This window comes from Leptonotus elevatus, chromosome 1, assembly GCF_054856555.1.
Source record: "Leptonotus elevatus isolate MCC_2025b chromosome 1, RoL_Lele_1.0, whole genome shotgun sequence".
NCBI lineage: Eukaryota > Metazoa > Chordata > Actinopteri > Syngnathiformes > Syngnathidae > Leptonotus > Leptonotus elevatus.
This window is the reverse complement of record NC_141239.1, coordinates 35,375,197-35,393,624: the sequence shown is the minus strand read 5'-3', so window position 1 is coordinate 35,393,624 and position 18,428 is coordinate 35,375,197. Positions and strand designations below refer to the sequence as shown.

The following is an 18,428-nucleotide window of genomic DNA, read 5'->3' as shown; positions in this document are numbered from 1 at the left end:
CGGGCAGCCTACAAATAGCAAAAATCCTTGTGTAATTAAAAAGCATGTAGGCTATTGATTGATTGATTGATTGATTGATTGATTGATTGATTGATTGGCCATATGTTGTTTTCGAACTGTCACTGAAAGCAACCACACCTCATAGATAGATAGATAGATAGATTGAGAGACAGATTGATAGATATGTCATCCAATGAGGATGACGATGTGTGACATCAACTGCAAAATGAACTTTTATCCCAGTCATAAGTTTATGTTGTTGTGTATATGTTGTGTATGATGTTTAAATAGTGAATTGGTGGGAGGAAGATTTGTTTGGAAGGTGTAACTCACATTATGGTTGTAGGCTAGCGGGCTAGCTAGCAAGAAGCTACAGCGCGTAGCATGCCGCTGGACTCTCAGCTCGAACTTTCGCTCCGAGTAAGTTCCAGTGAATACCGGTCGCCATTTCCTCCTCCCGTCCGTGAAGCTTTTTCAAACTGCCCGCGTGTGGAGGACACGACTCGTCAGTTCGTTCATTCCCACCTCCCCGACATGTAGCAACTGTCCCACTCGTGCGGGCGTGCACGCTCTCTCTCTCTCTCTCTCTCTCTCTCTCTCTCTCTCTCTCTCTCTCTCTCACTCCGTCTCTCTCTCTCACTCCGTCTCTCTCTCACACCGTCTCTCTCTCACGCCTCTTTCGCACTCTCTCTCATCGTAATTGTATTCCCTCGAAGTAATCCCCATTTTTAATAAATGTACCTGTTACTACATGTTTTTCCCTGTAACTGTAATGGAATACAGTTTAAAAAAAAATTGCAATCGGATTACTTATCGGCAGTACATGTATTCCGTTACTCCCCAAGCCTGCAACTCTACATATTAAAGACATCAAACTATAAAACTGTGTGCATGCATGGTTTACTGACTATGCATAATGAAATAACCACTGCCCAATACAATCTATTGAGACTATCCCCTAGCCAACAAAGTGCTTTACATTCGACTACTCATGACGCAGCATCAGGAGCAACTGGGGGTTCAGTATCTTGCTCAAGGACACTTCAATGTGGTAACAATGGCTTGGTATTGAACCCACTAACTGGGTTGTTAGATGACCACTTTACAGTTTCACACACTGCAAACTACAACAAAGTTAATCAGGTCATAATTTATATTTGAATTTATACTCCCAATATTTGAATGACAGGAAGTGAAATTGATCTTTTGCAAACCACGCGACCAAACGGACAATGTCCGTATCCGCTCCATTGAAATCCATCGTAAAATCAACCACAAAACTTTTGTCAGCTTCAATAAAACCATCAGAGCTGGGCAAGTCTGTTAATAGGCAATTGCCGTCTATGACGATGCCCACCTTGCTGTAAGTGCACAAAGACACGAAGCCTGGGATAAATACATGGACTGAGCACCGACTGAAGCACATTTACGTCCGTCATTCGGGGTGAGTTCATATGGTCACTCTCATTCCATGTATTTTTGAGAGCCTTTGCGTTATAAAGCTTTTGCTGAAAAAGCAGAAGCGCGCGCGCCAAAAGGTGGGAATCGTGGACGACGGGAATTGACGACCTACGGACTTGTCCAATTCTAAGAACCATACCAAACAAAGTTCCAACAAGATGTGGACATGGTGAAGGGGTGTGCCCATGGATTGTGTAAATCAGACAGGAATCCCAAGGGTTTGTCAAGTGGAGTCTTTCGCGAGATAGCGAAAGGTCATACGGAGAAACGTATTCTCATCACATATCAGCGGTAATGAGACTTTTAACATACAGTTTTCTTCCAATTGGAATCTTAGCAATACACCTGCATTTTTCATGTTTATTTGAAAACAGATACCACAACATAGACAAATAAAAAAACATTCTCTAATGCACAGCAGCACCACAGCATATGTAACTCATGCTAAATATATTCAAAGTAATAATGGCATTAAACAATGTTTTTGTTGCTAGGGACTGGGTGACCATTGTGTATTCCAGACGGCCGGTAGATTTTTGGGAGCGTGGGCTGACATGAAGAAAATAATCTGTTGGGAATAAATAAATAACATTTCATGAAACTAATACTATAGTTTATGTAGCGGTTCAGAGAATAAATGAAGGCCTACATGTGTTTCTGATAGTATTGTTTTCCACAGCTACTATTACTGCATTGTTTTTGTGGGTTCAGTTTAATTTACATGTGGTCTATCTTTTGTGAATCCAACCTGTATTTATACTGTTCGAATTGCAAAAAAGTTTGCTCGTAGAAACCACGCTGACAAGACGTTCTTATTTTGGTAAATACAAAATGGTTTCCGCATCCGTGTATGCTAACCAGTGCTAGCTTGATGACGGAGTTCTCTTTGTGAGTGCTCTGCAAAGTAGAGTAGCTCCAAGCAACGCGCACCAGCAGCAGTTGGCAGCAGCACAGCAGTACAGCAGTCAGTGTAGTAGTACAGCAAGCAGCGGGACAGAGCATTGAAACAATTACACTACAAGTCGCATCTCATCCTGAATGGACAAAACATCGTGATCGCGACTATCAAGGAAACAGGTGGAGACGCGTCTTACAGTGAGTTATTCTGGCTGAAATAGTTTATGAATGAATGAATTGTCAATGAACAATTGCGTAGACCTGGAAGTTTGGGGAATTCTTGGAGCATGAAACCCGGCGTGGCGAGAAGAGCTTGTTCCAAAACTTGCGGGATCATTTAAAGCCTACTTTTCGGCTTCACTTCTCCCTCCTAAATATCCCCGAGAGTGGCGTTTGTTTCCCGAAGAGGCTCGTGGATGTTTCTCCTTACGGTTGCTCAGGGACCTCCAAGTTTGTAAAAGAACACAGCGAAACAATCATTAGTTGATTTTGTTGAAAGGAAGGAAGAAAGAAAGCAGAAGAATAGAACAGCGGGAGAAGCGGATGTATATTGGGCCATGGATGTGACAGTTTACCCACCACCACCTCAGCCTCTGGCCGCGTCAGAGCACAGCAGACTGGGGCAGCTCTCCTATCCTGACCCGGCCTTCGGGACCAACAAGGTAGGTGACACCGAGCAGAGACCTTCTTGTGTTGCTCATTGTCTGGCAGATGAAAGTCACCTTTGTGTTGCCCCTCACTTTAATTAACTGTGGGGGTATTCATCTGTCTTGCCCTGCCAATTAAATGGTAATTAATTGCTTTATTAGCTTGAAGTTAATTAAAGCAGCTACTGCTACCATTGTCTATTGATGATGAACTAGGATTTTATTAGACTTTCACCAATGTAATTTTAAGGTAATGTTGCTTTAAAAAAGCACTACAAGATGGTAGATGAGGTAGTGGTTTGGGATTTTTGAGCACATCATTTCCATGGGCATTTTTTGATACTTGGTTAACTTGTCTGAGAAGCTTAGTGTTGTAAGTTCTCAACACAACAACCACTTTTTAAGAGTCTCGGAATCAAATGCATTTTTGCTCAGTGTTGGACAGGGAGGACTTGGGAATTTTCATTAATACCGGTTGAGTCCAGGCCAGTGCTACTGTGATCAGTGAGAAACGCTGAATGCAGGTGCTGCGCTACATTCCCAGTGTCGCCTTGAATGCCATGGCATGCCACATAAATCTTAGATTTGTTTTTGTTGAAAAAATATATATATACTGGTCATTTTGTTTTGTATTTTGGGGGGGATTTCTCTTTGATACTGTATATGCAATCTTGCTCTCTTCTGAATCTCTTTTGGGCAAGGTGAAGGGTCATAGTCAGAAACCTGTGACTGACTAAGTTCCGATGTCTGTCTGTCTGATTGGCTGTCTGTATGCTGTGCGATGTCCTCTCAATCGACTGTGTTTAACTGTGATTATGCTTTACATCGTAGAAGAATACAGCTACTAGAGTATAACTTTCAGTCTTAATGCAACGAATTGGGACATATTCATTTTGTTATTTAGCAGAAGATTCTTGTGAAGGATTTAAAGGCGGAAGAATACATGTACATACCCAACTAACTACCAACAATCGAAATAAGTCATATGAACCTTGATTCTAGTTTGTGCTTAATTTCCTAGATAAATACAGTGGTGGTTTTATGAAAGACAAATCAAGCTATTTCCTTTAAAGTGACAGTGTGTAATAGTTGACCACTTGATATCACTATATCATAGAATGCAGCCGAAGCGCATGCATTTCGAAATACACACACTACGGTGGCTCAGAGAGACCACACTTTGCAAGCCTACCACCAATTCTTATTTTGCGTGAGTGAACGAGCAGCTCGGCAAGCGATGGCGACTTAGCAGCTGGTGTGAAGCCCGGCGAGCGACGCCAAAAGACTGAGCGAGCCGGATTTACCCGGAGCAGCTAACAAGTGGGTCTAGCGGGAGTTAGTCGGAGCCATAGGCTGGAGTGGCTAACAAGACCGGATAGCGGGAGAAGCTAGTAAAAAATAAATAAAAAGCTGGTAAAAGCTTGAGAGAGCAAAGCAGAATATCACAAATCACGGGACTCAGCGACGACCACCTGCAGGCCAGAACTATGGAAGGTAAGCAACGGTTGCCCCACTGGGTCAGACACTATAGATGCAAGCACCACCAGGGCTAACTTCGTTTGTGAAGTTGTCCTTGTCCGTAGCAGGAAGATGGCGGTGAAACATGTCAGCCTCTTGTAAGGTGAAACTCCAGCCATGTAATATAATTAGTGATTACTAGACCTACATTTCTATTTAAAAAATATACATTGATGTGATAAAACATGTTTATTTTTTTGCATATTATTGAAATCAATAGTGTGTTTTTTTAATTGAATGAATTGTTAGTTTACTACTAGATGGCGCTAAAGATTACACACTGCCACTTTAAACAAGAAACAGCAGTACAGGAGGAAAACAAACACCATGTTGTAATGTCCCCGTAATAAATTTATCAGGTTATAATTTATGATAATCCGTTATCACAAGTCACTTTGGGATTGAGGAAGCTCAACTGAGCTGCAGTGTTTTATTTCTGGCTTCACAGATAACTCCCAGTTATAAAGTGACTTTACTTTGCTCTCAAACATGAATATATGAGTAAGTTTCGTTCCGAAATTGCAGGCAAGCATCCTGTGAGGTGCCTCCGCTAACGTTTCTGCTGCCTGCCCCAAGTGGAGATTCTGTTCACGTAGTATTATTGCATTCTTACATGTGTAACTAATATGTACGGCCCTCAAGAGAGGCATGGCGGAATGAAAGCTACGCAATGACAAACTGGTGGCCGCCGTTCTTGATTGGGCAGGGCAACTGTACATTAGCCGGTCTTGAACTCCGGCCTCGAGATGTGGGCATTCACAGAATGCCACGTTATTGTTGTTAGGTGTCAGCAATACACTTCATTGACACTTTAAAGCCTTGCAACTTGCTGCTCTTCTTCTGGGAAGTGGACATGCATGCACAAAGGTATGCCACCGTGCCCAGTGTTGTTGTCAGCGAGTGTTTGTTTAAGAAAAGATAGAGATGGAAGATAGAGGCTGTGGATAGAGAGCGGGCTGTGTGGTTGGGGGTAGGGAATGGAGAGAAAGAGAAATAGAGAGAGAGGAGAGGAGAGCGATTGAGAGAGAGAGAGAGAGAGAGAGAGAGAGCTAGTTGTTGGGGGTAGGGATGTTGCAGATGAGTGTGGTTGTAGTGGGGGTGGGGCCACTAAGGTTTGTACTATATTTCTCTCTGTGTGTCTTTTGATTCATGGCTCTGTCGGTCTGATAGACGAGATCATATTACTGTGTGGGGGAACAGAGAGCGAGAGAATATAGAGGAGGGAGAGAGACAGGAAAAGCACAGCCAGGCACAGAAGCAGCGAGACAGAAAGAGAGGGAAAGTCGGACGAATAAGAAACAAAAGCAGAGAACAACTGAAAAAGAAGGTTGTAGAACAGAGTGGCAGATGTGTTAATGCAGAGACAGATTTTCCATTTCATTTGAGTGGAGACAATCCTCAGCACAATTACAAGGGTCCACTCCGTATCATGCATGCGATTATTAACCATGACAACCAATCTGAAACTGAGGCTGCACATGCACTGCAACCTTAAACTTATCATTTATATGACGGGATGAATGTGTCAACACAAATGTCTGAACCAACTGGACATGAAGCAGATTTGACTTTGTCAGGTGCCATGCGCAAGTCTGTGTAACGTCAAAGTAACGTGTGGACAGAGCAGACTTTCCATTCCGCTTCTGCATTCAGCCACTAAAGTTTCAGACCAAAAAAAAGCAACTTGGCGTGTTATACCAGGCTTGACTCAGCTGGTATAGTGTCGTCTCCCAACCAACATTTTTGTGAAAACTAAAGTTGCACAAACTAGTGCTGGACAAAAAAAAGGAAAAAAAAGAAGTAGTTTTTCTTTAAAATGGTATTGAAATGCCGATTAATAAACAACTACCAAAACTCAACTTTAAATATAACTTGAAAGAACAACCAGAAAATAAATTAATAACAAAGTAAAATAATTAAGAATGGGAGAGTACCGATACCAGGTATCTGTATCAGGCCCGTACCCTTACTTATTTCAAGGTATCAGTATTCGTGATGGCGCCCGATACCAGTATATTCGGGTCTGTAAGGCAATGTAAATACGCGCCAAAAGCCCTCGTGTAATCTGAATATTTGCTCATATAAACACGATCGAAATACCTAATTTGAACAGAACTTTAGTTTGTTTTCTGTGCGTGCTCTATTCGCAAGGAATCTTGGTCATTTGAGCACAGGAACTACTTGTACCTGTATGGGCAGCAGCCATCTTACGTTGCCACTCGCTAAACGAGTCTAACTTGTACATTGATTTCTCAGCAGCGTTTTCACATTATTGTGTGTCTTTATGGAAAAAATGCCACTGTGTGTATCTATACACACATACATGAGTGTATACTAGTGATGCACCGAATATTCGGCCGAAAATGGCAAAAATTGCCGAAATAAAATTCAAGCCGAAATAGGTTTTTTTACCGGCATCCCAGTGGCCATACTAAATACTTTAGCTAATGCTAGCACTATTGCAATCAACAGTTTTATACACGGACACACCTACCGCTATCTCCGGGTGGCGACAGAAGTGTACAGGACGCCAAGTGTGACTTTGCAGTTTGTTCCAAAAGCCGATCAGCTGGTGCGAACAAATGTATTTATTTATTTTTAAACTTTGGTGAATATGTGAATGTGCCGATTTTAAGTGCGCCGCGCCTTGTCCCGCCGCACAATCCGTGCCCGCCTGTGCGAACTACATTGACTATGAGGTGCAATCGCACCGCCAGAAAATGCTCAACCCTCGTTTGGTGTTTAATGTACCATTAGCCAACATGCGGTGTGGGCACATTTCAGTTTATATTGTACTTTGTTAAAAGGCCAGTGCTAAATACATATTTTATAATAATACTATAATTGTAATGCAATGATAGTAAAAATTGGCATAATTTTTTTTCGCCGTTGTTTTCTGTTTTTGGCCAAGCATTTTTAATTTTCGGTTCCAGCCAAACATTTTCATTTCGGTGCAACCCAAGTGTATACAAGTCAGTGCGTCTGGTGCACAACCACCAGAAATACACAAGCAGAGGAAAACAAAAATGGGGAAATATAACAGCGCAACTTGGTGTGAGGAGAAAACCTACTACGGGTACTTTATTAGTGTGGCACCGTGAGTGACATGACGATTTTCTTTTATTGACCGTAGAGTTAAAGTTAAAAGAGGACGTGGTATTTATTTGCGTAATGACGTCGTCCGAGTGTCACTGTTTAGATCGGGATATGTATACGGAAGTCTGCTCACACATGTAAAGGGGTAATGGTTCAGAAACTGGAATTTTAACCCCAACACAAATATTTATTTCATGCAAACATAATCAGTGTCTTCAGGGTGCTTTCAAAACATAGGAACTTGCAAATGCACATTGGCTCAAAACAACTTTTGTTTGTTTGTTTGAGGAGCAATTTTGTAAATCATTGACATCATTTGAGGAGCAACTTTTGAATTTTGCAGGTAAATCCCACGGACCTAAAGAAAGGGTTTTCTTTAACAATAAAAATATAACGATTGTACAAGTGATATTCCAGTTTTATATAAGCAGCCATTTTTATTTCTTAATTCTTTATTGTGAATAGCAGCAAACTGTATTTTCCTAAGAATAATAAGAAACATTTTCAGCGGGGCAGTTTCAAACAAAAATATAAATTTCAGTTCAAACTGGGTTGTATGATCTTTTAGCTAAGCTAAATTGATAAAAAAGAAAAGAAAAAAAGAAGTAAGATCTAACCTAACGTAATTAATTTACAGTACTTCTAGTCCTATTTAGCGTTGCTGTATATAATTCAGACACTTTCTAAATTGCCCTCCATTTTGCTGTTCACAGTTGGATACGCTCTGCTTTAACGCATTTCCAGCCAGACTTCTGTGAAAAGTGTATTCAATCACCCAAGCCCATAATTCCGGTGTTAAACAATCAATCTTACGTTAGCCTAGCAATTACACGGTTTCTCCATCTTCTGTTAGTTATGTTTCGTCTTCACTTAGCTAGCTGGCGCGTATCACCGAGCTTGCCTCCCCTACGACCCGCTTGGAGGTGATGTGAGCAAGATGTGGCACAAAATGTAAATGATGATGCGAGGCGTTTTTATGATCGTGAGAAGCCAAAATTGAAATCACGATTATATTTCACTTGCGCAACCCTAACACAAATTTTGCGTGATGTCAGCATCTTGCAGTCCACAGTCCGCATCAAATGACGAAACGTTTGCCTCATGCTTTTTATTGGGATTTGTGTTTATTGCAACACATATTCCAAATGAAGAAGAAGCCTCAACAAGGCGTGTTGAGAAGAAGAACATTAGGACACAAGAAAAATTGTATACAACAGAAGATATGCAAGCAAACTATTATTCAAAACAGTAAGACTCACAGTATCACAGTCAGACGTTACTCTTGTTGTATTTGGCCATTTAACTAAGCAATGGGTTTACTGTGTTTGCAACACTGGTGAGTTTCATTTGCTAATTGTTTAATAATATCCAAATGTATTATTTCTCACTTGTTTGTGCGTCTTTTATCAGAGAAAAGTGGGAGGAGGCGTGCTTAAGATTGTCTCTGCAGTACAATTTTATGTTAGCAGCTCCATATCATTATTTCCCATTGGGAAAATGCTTTGGAAATCCACTGAACTTGCGTTAATTAAACATTAAGATTCATTCTCGTTTTTGACACAGATTTGAATCCACAACAGTGTGATGCCACTGTAGAATTTTTTCTTTGCTTCAAGAAAGTCATCTTTTGCAGACATATGTATTGTGCATCCGCTAAAATGCATTTTTTTTTTTCTACTTACTGAATTTGACTTTTTTGGTATCAGTCTCCTTTTTGCCCTTCCCCATAAACTAAAGAGCAGTTCCAATACTTGAGAACACATCTGATAGAGGCAATTTCCTGTGTGCTTCATATGTGAAAGGGCAACTCTGGTCCTGTTTCTCCGGACATTGTTTGGACTTCCTGAGATGGCTTTACATTAATAGCATTCTTCGAAGGTTACACATTAGATTATTACAGCGTATTGAACCTGAGATAAGCATCTACTTAAAACCTGCATGGTGTTATCTTGGTGCACTTACAGAGTCTTATTATATTTCTTTGCGCAAAGAATAACAATGTGTGGAGTGTTGTGGGATATTCATACTAGAACCATTTGAATAACATTTCGTCTTTAGTTGTGTGTGCAAAGGAAATATTTTCATTGGAATAGTTTTCAGTGAGTTCACAGGAGAAATGAAATGTAAATATGTTTTCCTTTTGTGTGTGTGATAACCTAAGAATTTATGTATTTATGTTAATGTTGCCAGACTAACGAACTGCCTTTGCCAAAAGCAGGCTTGGTTTACATGTGTGCCAGACTGCAGTATTTCCGATTCTTTCGTAGCATGAACTATGATGGGAGGCGTGAGCCAAAGAAGAACCCATTACTTTTTTGGAGCAGGTCCAGGAATGTTTGCTGCTGTTTATGTTTAACATTGCAAAATAAGCCTTTTTCACTTTTTCAGGACTTCTTCAGGACTTGCAAGTGAAACATTAATAAACACCATTTATAACATTTCAAATCATAATGAATTAAATTGTATGTCATGTACTCTTCTTCAAAACTTTGGAACAGTTAGGCCACTTCGATTTTTGCTGTGGACTGAAACCGTTTGGGTTTGACATGACAATAAATCAACGTTTCAGCTTTTCTTTTCATCTGGATTTGATGTGCAAAATTGCAGAGTCTATACACGAGAAGATACAAACACCTTCTAAGCAAGAAGCATAAAAAGGCCGGGCTGAATCGTGTCCCAAACCCACCAACGACCCACCTAACCACAGAATAAAAAGTACACAGGCACACTTAAAAAATAAAAAATAAAATCTGGAACAAGATTAATGGACTGATGAGACAAAGATTAACTTTTACCAAAAAGATGGGAAGACTAAATCCACTGTAGAGGTAATGACGTGGTTTGGGCTCACATTTCTTCTTCTGGGATAGGCTCATTAATCTTCATTGATGTAACTCAAGATGGCAGCAGCAAAATGAGCTCAGAAATCTACAGAAACATTTGTAACCAAATTGTTTGGGAGTTTCATCGTGCGGCACAATAATGACCCAAAACACACTGCCAAAACAAGGAGTTAATCAATAATCAGGGGAAAGAAGTTTATTCTCCAGAATTCAACCCCTTATTTAACACTTCCAATAGTTTAACTCACCTAAAAAATGTAATGTTTCAATACAATTAATAATCCATCTTCTACGTGCTCTATCAGTTGTAGATGTAAACAACCTGCACCAGGAAATTAAAGCTGAACTGTTGATCTCTCGTCTCATATTCATTTGATGCCAGACGCAAATGCTTTTAGTCTACAGTGGAAAAAAAAAAATTGACCTCACTGTTTTAATTCTTACAGATGGGAGTGTATTTGATAAGTAACGGCTATTGCACTTTGAATACTTCAATTAATAGATTCAGACCATATAATAACAGACATAATAATTCTGACTGACTGTACTTTTTTTTTTTTTTTTTGTGTAGCAATAGTGTCCAGGATAACAGATTGCCTTCCTCTTTGGTACGCATCTGTTACCATGGTTGTAAACACAAGAAATTTAGATAAAAAAAAAAAAAAGGACGAGAGCAGTTGTCTATGTGGCCAGCAGCCAACTTAACTCAGTGTGCTTGTGTGCATTTTCGTCATTCAGAGGACCAGCGGCACCAACAGAAGCAAGTGAACCACATTGAGCTGCGATTGGACGAAAGAGCTAACACAAAGAGAATCAGTTAGCGTGATACATTAAAACACTGCAATTTTAGAAGTCATTTGTAGTGTGGCAGCCCAGTGTAAACACGCAACTACTGTATGAATAAAATCTTTGTGAAAGGTAAATCAAGTGAGACAGGGTGTAGAAGGGATAGAAAAAGAGAGAAGCTATAATGTAAGCAGAGAGACTGAAACCTTGGTAATGGATTTCTAAAGAAAAAACAACTCAGAGAAAAGTCGACCTGTTTTAAAAAAAAAGGAAGATATCGAACAAAGGTCAGAAAGTCAGTAACTCAGAATTAACAACAACGTGGACAGCAAATATAGAATGACAAACTTATAGGTAGACCTGCAAAATCAAAATATCATTAGACATGTTTCAGTCATTCAGTGCAATAATAATGATAATTGTGAAGTTGTTTCTTTAATTTAAAAATTTAAAAACCCACTATTAATGTCAATAATATGGAAAAACATCAACGTACATTTAAAAAAAAGATACTGTATAATCGTAGGTCTATTATAATATATACCTGTCTGACATGTTTCGCCACCATCTTTCTGCTATGGGAAAACCGAAGGAAAATAACTTTGCAAATGTAGATAGCCTCTGGTGATGCTTGCAGTTGGTGTCGGACCCAATGGGTCGACCGCCGCTCCACATCTGGGGCCTGCAGGGGGTTGCTGAGTCCTGTGATTCGGGCTCCCTCTGCTTGTCTCCCTCGGCTTTGCGCTCTCTAGCTATTGCTAGCTCCTCCTGTTAGCTGCTCTTGTTCGTCGCTCCATCTAGTTTTTGCTAGCCACTCTTGCTCGCGGCTAGCTCCTGCTCGACGGGCTGCTTGCTCGCTCGCTCACTCCCTCTAAATACGGTAAAATCCCATTTTTTATATTTTTAATAGGCTACGCATCTTATTCACAGGATTTATAGACTTGCGAAAACGAGGTCTCTTAAAGGCACCGTAGTGCGCGTGTTTCAAAATCGATGCATTCACAGAGACAAACTCCAATGAATGTTTCCAATTAGAAATACTGTAACTGTATATATATATATATATATATATATATATATATATATATATATATATATATATATATATATATATATATATATAAAATAGCGTTTTCTGAAAATGAGACCGAATACACATCGTAGAACACACGTCTTTGAGTTCATGAATGACAACAGCCTTTGACATTTTCTTGTGATTGACTCATACTCCTCAGGAATTACATGCGATTTTCCACCTCACTAAAACTTGAAACTCAACTGTGCATTTTGTGACAACATAATTGGCTTGGGGTCTCCCTGTTTGGCTTTAACTGGGGAGTGGTACAATAATTGGAATAATTATTATGCATCATAAAGTATCTCTGTAATGTCCAGGGTCATACTGTACACACTATAGATATGTTCTATGCACCTGGCTAGCCAATTGATATTTGTTCAACTTCTACACTCTCTGCTGAATCACAAACAAATGACCTGACATGGTGTAGTCATAAACATGAATATAGCTCAAGTATTTCATTTTGTTTTTCTGCATGGAAATCAAAATAACCCTCACTCTAATGAATGCTTGCAGAATCTGACCTAGTTCTTTCTGCAGCTATGTGACTATTCTATGTATCTATAAAACAACCTCTGTATCTACGCCATCACCCATTTGCAGACTAATTCTACTGTGGGGTATAACACTCTGTTCATGTAATCATAGATAATGCTTTGCAGGACTTGGCAGTGTGAATTTACTGTATATTAGGAGATGGCGAGCAGCCAGAGTTTAAATAGGACTATGAAAACTGACAGGCTTTGTGTCAACTAAATGTGTTGCAAAAAAGAGAGACGGTTTTAAGACAAATTGGGCATTGGCTTTTCACATTTCTGCTCCATGTTTTATTTATTCTATTTTTCAGTCCATTCTAAAAGTATTGAAACAGTGAAGCCCATGTCCTTATATTTGCTGTGGACTGAAGACATTTGGGTTTGACATCAAAACACCAAAGTTTCAGATTGTATTTACTTTAGTACACTAGTGGTTTCTTTCTCTGTCCAAATGGTTGTACTGGTTATGGCAAATGCTTGTGTAACAGCTTTACTATGGATTGCTTTTCCCTTGTACAGACAACTCTAAATATATAACGTTGGCAGACAAAACAAACAAACTGAATATGGACATTTAGCACTATTTATTGTTTTTTTTGAACAATCAATTTACAGTGGTGCCATGATTTATGAGTTCATGCGATAACTCAAACCACTCGTATCACCTTTCCCCATTTAAAGGAATGAAATGCCATCAATCTCCTAAAAAAAACAGCATTTAAAAAAAATAAAATACAATTTGCACTTTAAAGTATATCAGTACTATATAAAAACATGTGGCAATAACATAAAAAAAAATAATGTAAAGAATTAAACATTTGCTTCACCATATTTTGCTTCAATTCAGTTCTGTGTGACTTGGCCACCTTGGAGAATATAATACAGACATCCACATGTATAGTTAATGGAGCCGGTCAAAAGTCCTCAATAAGCCGTAAGTAATATTAACCGTTCTTGTGCCGTGAATGTGAGTATTGTTATACCCGTTGTTATGATCTCCACAACGCTGATTTGTTAGCCATTCTATGGTGTTTTGCATTGATAGTTAGCATTAAGATAACACAGACGCACGTATCTAAAGAAAAGCTGTGTGCTTGTATTAAATACACAACGTGTAATTTTCTGTTTTCTGTTTAGTTTGACAGTAAACTTCAACTGGGAGTGGCAATAAACAGCTTGAAGTCTCTTTTTGAATAATTGTTCTCTATCTGCCAAACAGCTGCTTGTTGTGAAGTGAGCTGAGGTGAGTTCACTACTGTCATACAGTGCTCTTATCTCAAATTTTTGGCTCAAAAGTCAAAGCAAAAATAAACAAATCTGAAAAACTCAGAAGCTGGGTCACTATTGTAATAGGACAGTAGGACACACTGGTGAAAAACACACTTGTTAGTCACGTTTCGATACATGATGATTGTGTATATTCAAACAAAAGGTAAATTGCATCAGCTGTAAATACCAGGAAATATAATCTAAAATGTTGATTTTTTTATATTCATCCTTTGACGTCAAACCCCAAAATTTTCACACTGCCCCATAATGTTGGTAATATATATATATATATATATATAAACATAAAACAGCAATGACATTTTAAACGACACCAGAAACTTAAGCTTTACATATGCCATGCCAGCACTGTGGGCATGTGAGTATGGTAAAGACTTCCACTACCACAACAACACAAGACAGCGGAGCCTCAGCACAATATCGGTTATCAAGATAACAATGGAACACATAGGGCTTTCTTTTCGTAAACAGCCCAATTCTGTCGCGAGGCACAACGTTAATCTACGCAGGGGTGGGCTAGACTAGGTTTCAGTATGGTACGGAAGAAATGGCCCTAGTGTGAGTGCGCCCTTAGAGATTGTCTGCCACCCTGATCGTATGTGTCCTTGTAATATATAAGTTGCTAATAATAAAAATGTGGATTGATTTTTATAGTGATTCATAAGGTGTGATCCACGCTGTTGTGATATTTATAAATGAAATGCAATCCACCACATGTCTTTGAAACTCAGAATCTGTTTACCTGTACCTCGATCAAATTCACCAAAATTGCGTTACACTACCCGCACCAATATTTAGACGTGGTTCCAGCAGGCATAAAGTTTAGTCTACTTGCATCCACGTCAGGTGTGCTAGCCGCATGTCAAAGCAAATGCCCTTAGTATGCCATAGTGCTCAGCATGGCGCAGAGAGATGAACTAAATTCCCAAACGAGGCAGTGCATCAAGGTTTGCGTCAGGTATATAATGGAGTCACCTGTTGTTTTTTTTACATCGGGGTAAAAAGGAAGTGTCTATGTTCAGTCCAGTGCCATCTGTTCAAGTAGACAACAAATTTGGGCATAACATTTATTGAAATCGAATCCACTTTTTGAGGAAATGGGGTAGTTCAGTTGCAGCTGTTGATACGGTGACCTTACCCTAAATGCCAGTACCACATTATATTTGTGCCTTTATCACAAACTCTCATAGTCTAAGCTAAATTACAACCCGTCTGTCCATGTTGGCTGGAATTTTGGTTCAGCAGCATAACGGCAAGAACCCGTCCCCAAACCCCCACCCACACTACAAATGTTCATTGATGACTGGGTGACTCCCAAGCCCTGATGCTTGTTCACGGGTGTGGCTAAAAATGTTTCATTTAGTTTGAGTACGGATGCAGAGATGAGGGTCTTATAGTTGGAGGAGGTATGCCAAAGGGAACAGATGGATGGAGACAGAGCGCTGCCAGAAGAGACTAATTATGAGAATTTAATTTGCAAAACAAACATATTGCAATCAAATCATGTAATGCAATCATCGGTGCATTGTTGTGTGCGAGTGTGTGTATGGCATGCGTGTGCAGTATTAGGGACAATAACTTGCATCAGTTAAATTGTAGTTGGAGAACTTTGGATCATTTCCTGAGAAACTAGTCCGGAAAATGTGATGGAATGGTAATTAGTGTACGCGAAGGAGGTAATTTAGCACATTTTCACTTTTTTTAATATCTGTTGTACACATTTAGAAAAGCTCTCAAGAAAATTGTTCAATTCTTGGACAACACAATGTATTTAAAGGCACCGACAAGGTAAGACATTTTGATGAAGTTTGAACCAAGCATTTTAACATTCGTAGCAGTAGACCTGCTAGACCAATCTGATCGGCTAGAACGAATTGGCCGATACTTAGCATTTTATGCACATTTTGTGATTGGCCGTAATGTCTTTAATTCACCAATTGATCAATGACGTCATTGACCGGCTCAGCGAAATAAGAAATTACAGTCACAGTGTTTTCCTCTTATGCATTGATCTATGGTGGGGCGGTGTACTAAAAAAATAACTTTTTGTGCCTGTTTTTGTTATAAATTCAAACTCAAATGAAAGGCTAGGTCAGAAAAAAAAAGAAAATATGCCTCACAAACATTTTAATTTGTTTTTATGCAATATCAATAACTCATTCACTCAGCCATTTTCACTGAAGCAACCCCCTTCGCTCTCAACTGTTTTACTGGATTTTGACAGATTTTTGCAAAGCCCACAGAATATTGCGCTCTATTGCTATAAAAACATGGAACCTACCAAAAGAAAGATTACAGTCTCTTCTTTCATTAGAAAAAATATATATATTTATATCTGTTTGCGACAGTTAGCATTAAAATATAGCTAAGTTTCATCATTCTCTGCAGTTCAGAGGCTGCATCAAAGCCACTGTTTCTCAGCCCCGGTTCTCGAGTACACCTATCCAGCCTGTTTTCCATGTCTCTCTCAGCCAACACACCTGAGGATCGTTATCTGGCTTCATGCAAGCTTGCTGATTAGCTAATCGTTTGTGTTGCTGTGGGAGATGTGGAAAACAGGCTGAATAAGGGTTCTAGAGGACCGCGGTTGAGAACCACTAATCTAGCATTAAAAAAAACACGTTTTTTTTTAAACGTATAAATACGTCTTTGTGACATTTAAAATAGAACATATTTACACGTTTTTGAGAGCAAATGAGGTAAGAACGAAATAAAAATGTAAAAAATCACGGATCTCTGAAGATGGCCGCTGAAGTTATCAAAGGAATAATCGCAATGGCTGTGTAAGGGCCATGAATAAACAGCTGTTTCGGGATTTGTCCATTTTCCATTTGCACACATTAAAGGATAAACACTGAAGTGATATCCGAAGAGCACATCTAAATTGCACACACGTCACACACTACACTCAAAGTAACAGTGGATTGGGTTTAGCAAATAAAAAGGTGTTTATATTGTTGCCATGGTGACAAGACAGATAAACATAAAATGTTGAGTTGACCTATCACAGCTGTGTGAATCCTCTCTCTCTCTCACTCTCTCTCTCTCTCTCCCTTTCACTCACACACATGCACACGCGCATGCACACGCACACAGTCAGCCATCTCTGCCTGTGCTAAGTTGATTTATGCTCTCTAATGCACTTTAGAGTAAACTTAAATCTATGAAATCCAGACCAGCCAAATAAATTCAGACAAACCCTTGAGGGTTAAACATGGTCTCGGGCTATTTACATGTCTGTCCATGTCTGACACTGGTATTTCAGGACCCAGCTTGAGTACAACAACAAGATTATGGTTGATGGGTGAACATTTCTGACTATATTTACATATTTTTGAAAAGACGAGGTTAAAACCTAATTCGAGTAAAAAACAGTTGAGACAGTTTGATGAATGTTCTTTTTGCTGCTTGACACCAAACTAGTATTTTGCACAGCTTTCCCCATCCAACCCTTTATCAAGTGTATGTTTCATTTGTTGAAACCTTCCCCCGTTTCTCTCTTTCCCATTGTCCTTCTCTGTCATCCTAATAGTCTCTCTCCACCTTTCTCCCCCTTTTCTCCCCCTTAACTCCGACCCTGACCCACTTAACTGGCTGCTTGTTATTCAAACCTTTGCTTTCCCACACACATACACGCATACACACAAATGTGCACACAGATGAGGAGAGGCTGGCATGAAGGCAGAGAGACACACACAAACCGACATCCTTTCCTCTGTCATGTTTCAGTAAAAGAAAGGAACGCTGCTGAAGCCTTGCGAAAACAATATTTTTTTTACTTTCTAATATGATTGCATTAATGCATTCAAACTACAGGTAGAGGACAAAATCGTACGCCTTTTATTTAATGGCAGTATAGGATAAAGACCTGGTGTGAATGAAATTAATAGCCCTCTACTGTATTTTCATGTCTTGAAAATTCAAATAATAGGGCCAAAACCTCTTATGTTACAATTTGGTAAATGTAGTATTTTTTCCACAACTGTGTCTCAGTCCACACATTATCTTAAGTATCACACGGCACACTTGTGTGCCGTGCGAAATTGTCCAATTCTACCTAATTGGTAACAACCAGTGTTGGGAATAACGGTGGTTAAACTAACTCAGTTCTTTTTTCATAAACGGACTAATCGAACTAATTATTCTGCCCATATTTCAAACGCCGTTATTGTATGTGAAATGCGTTGCGTTACAATTCATTTATTAGTTTCAAGGCTCGAGGTAAGCTTACTTGCGCGGTGACTGGCTCAAAAAAATGTCTGTTGCGCACAGTTAGAAG

General features: G+C 39.5%; 1 protein-coding gene across 2 annotated transcripts in view; it reads left to right on the top strand.

The window, feature by feature from the left end:
- tox (thymocyte selection-associated high mobility group box) overlaps positions 1 to 18,428 on the top strand; it is a 69,049-nt gene that overhangs the window by 15,796 nt on the left and 34,825 nt on the right. Inside the window, exon 1 of one of the 2 annotated variants that reach the window (XM_086094947.1) lies at positions 2,365 to 3,020. The exons of the other annotated variant lie outside the window; for it this stretch is intronic. Coding sequence (XP_085951073.1) covers positions 2,916 to 3,020 — 105 coding nt within the window. The 5' untranslated portion in view covers positions 2,365 to 2,915. Of the gene's footprint in view, positions 1 to 2,364; positions 3,021 to 18,428 lie in introns of those variants that run through there. 2 annotated transcript variants of the gene reach the window in all.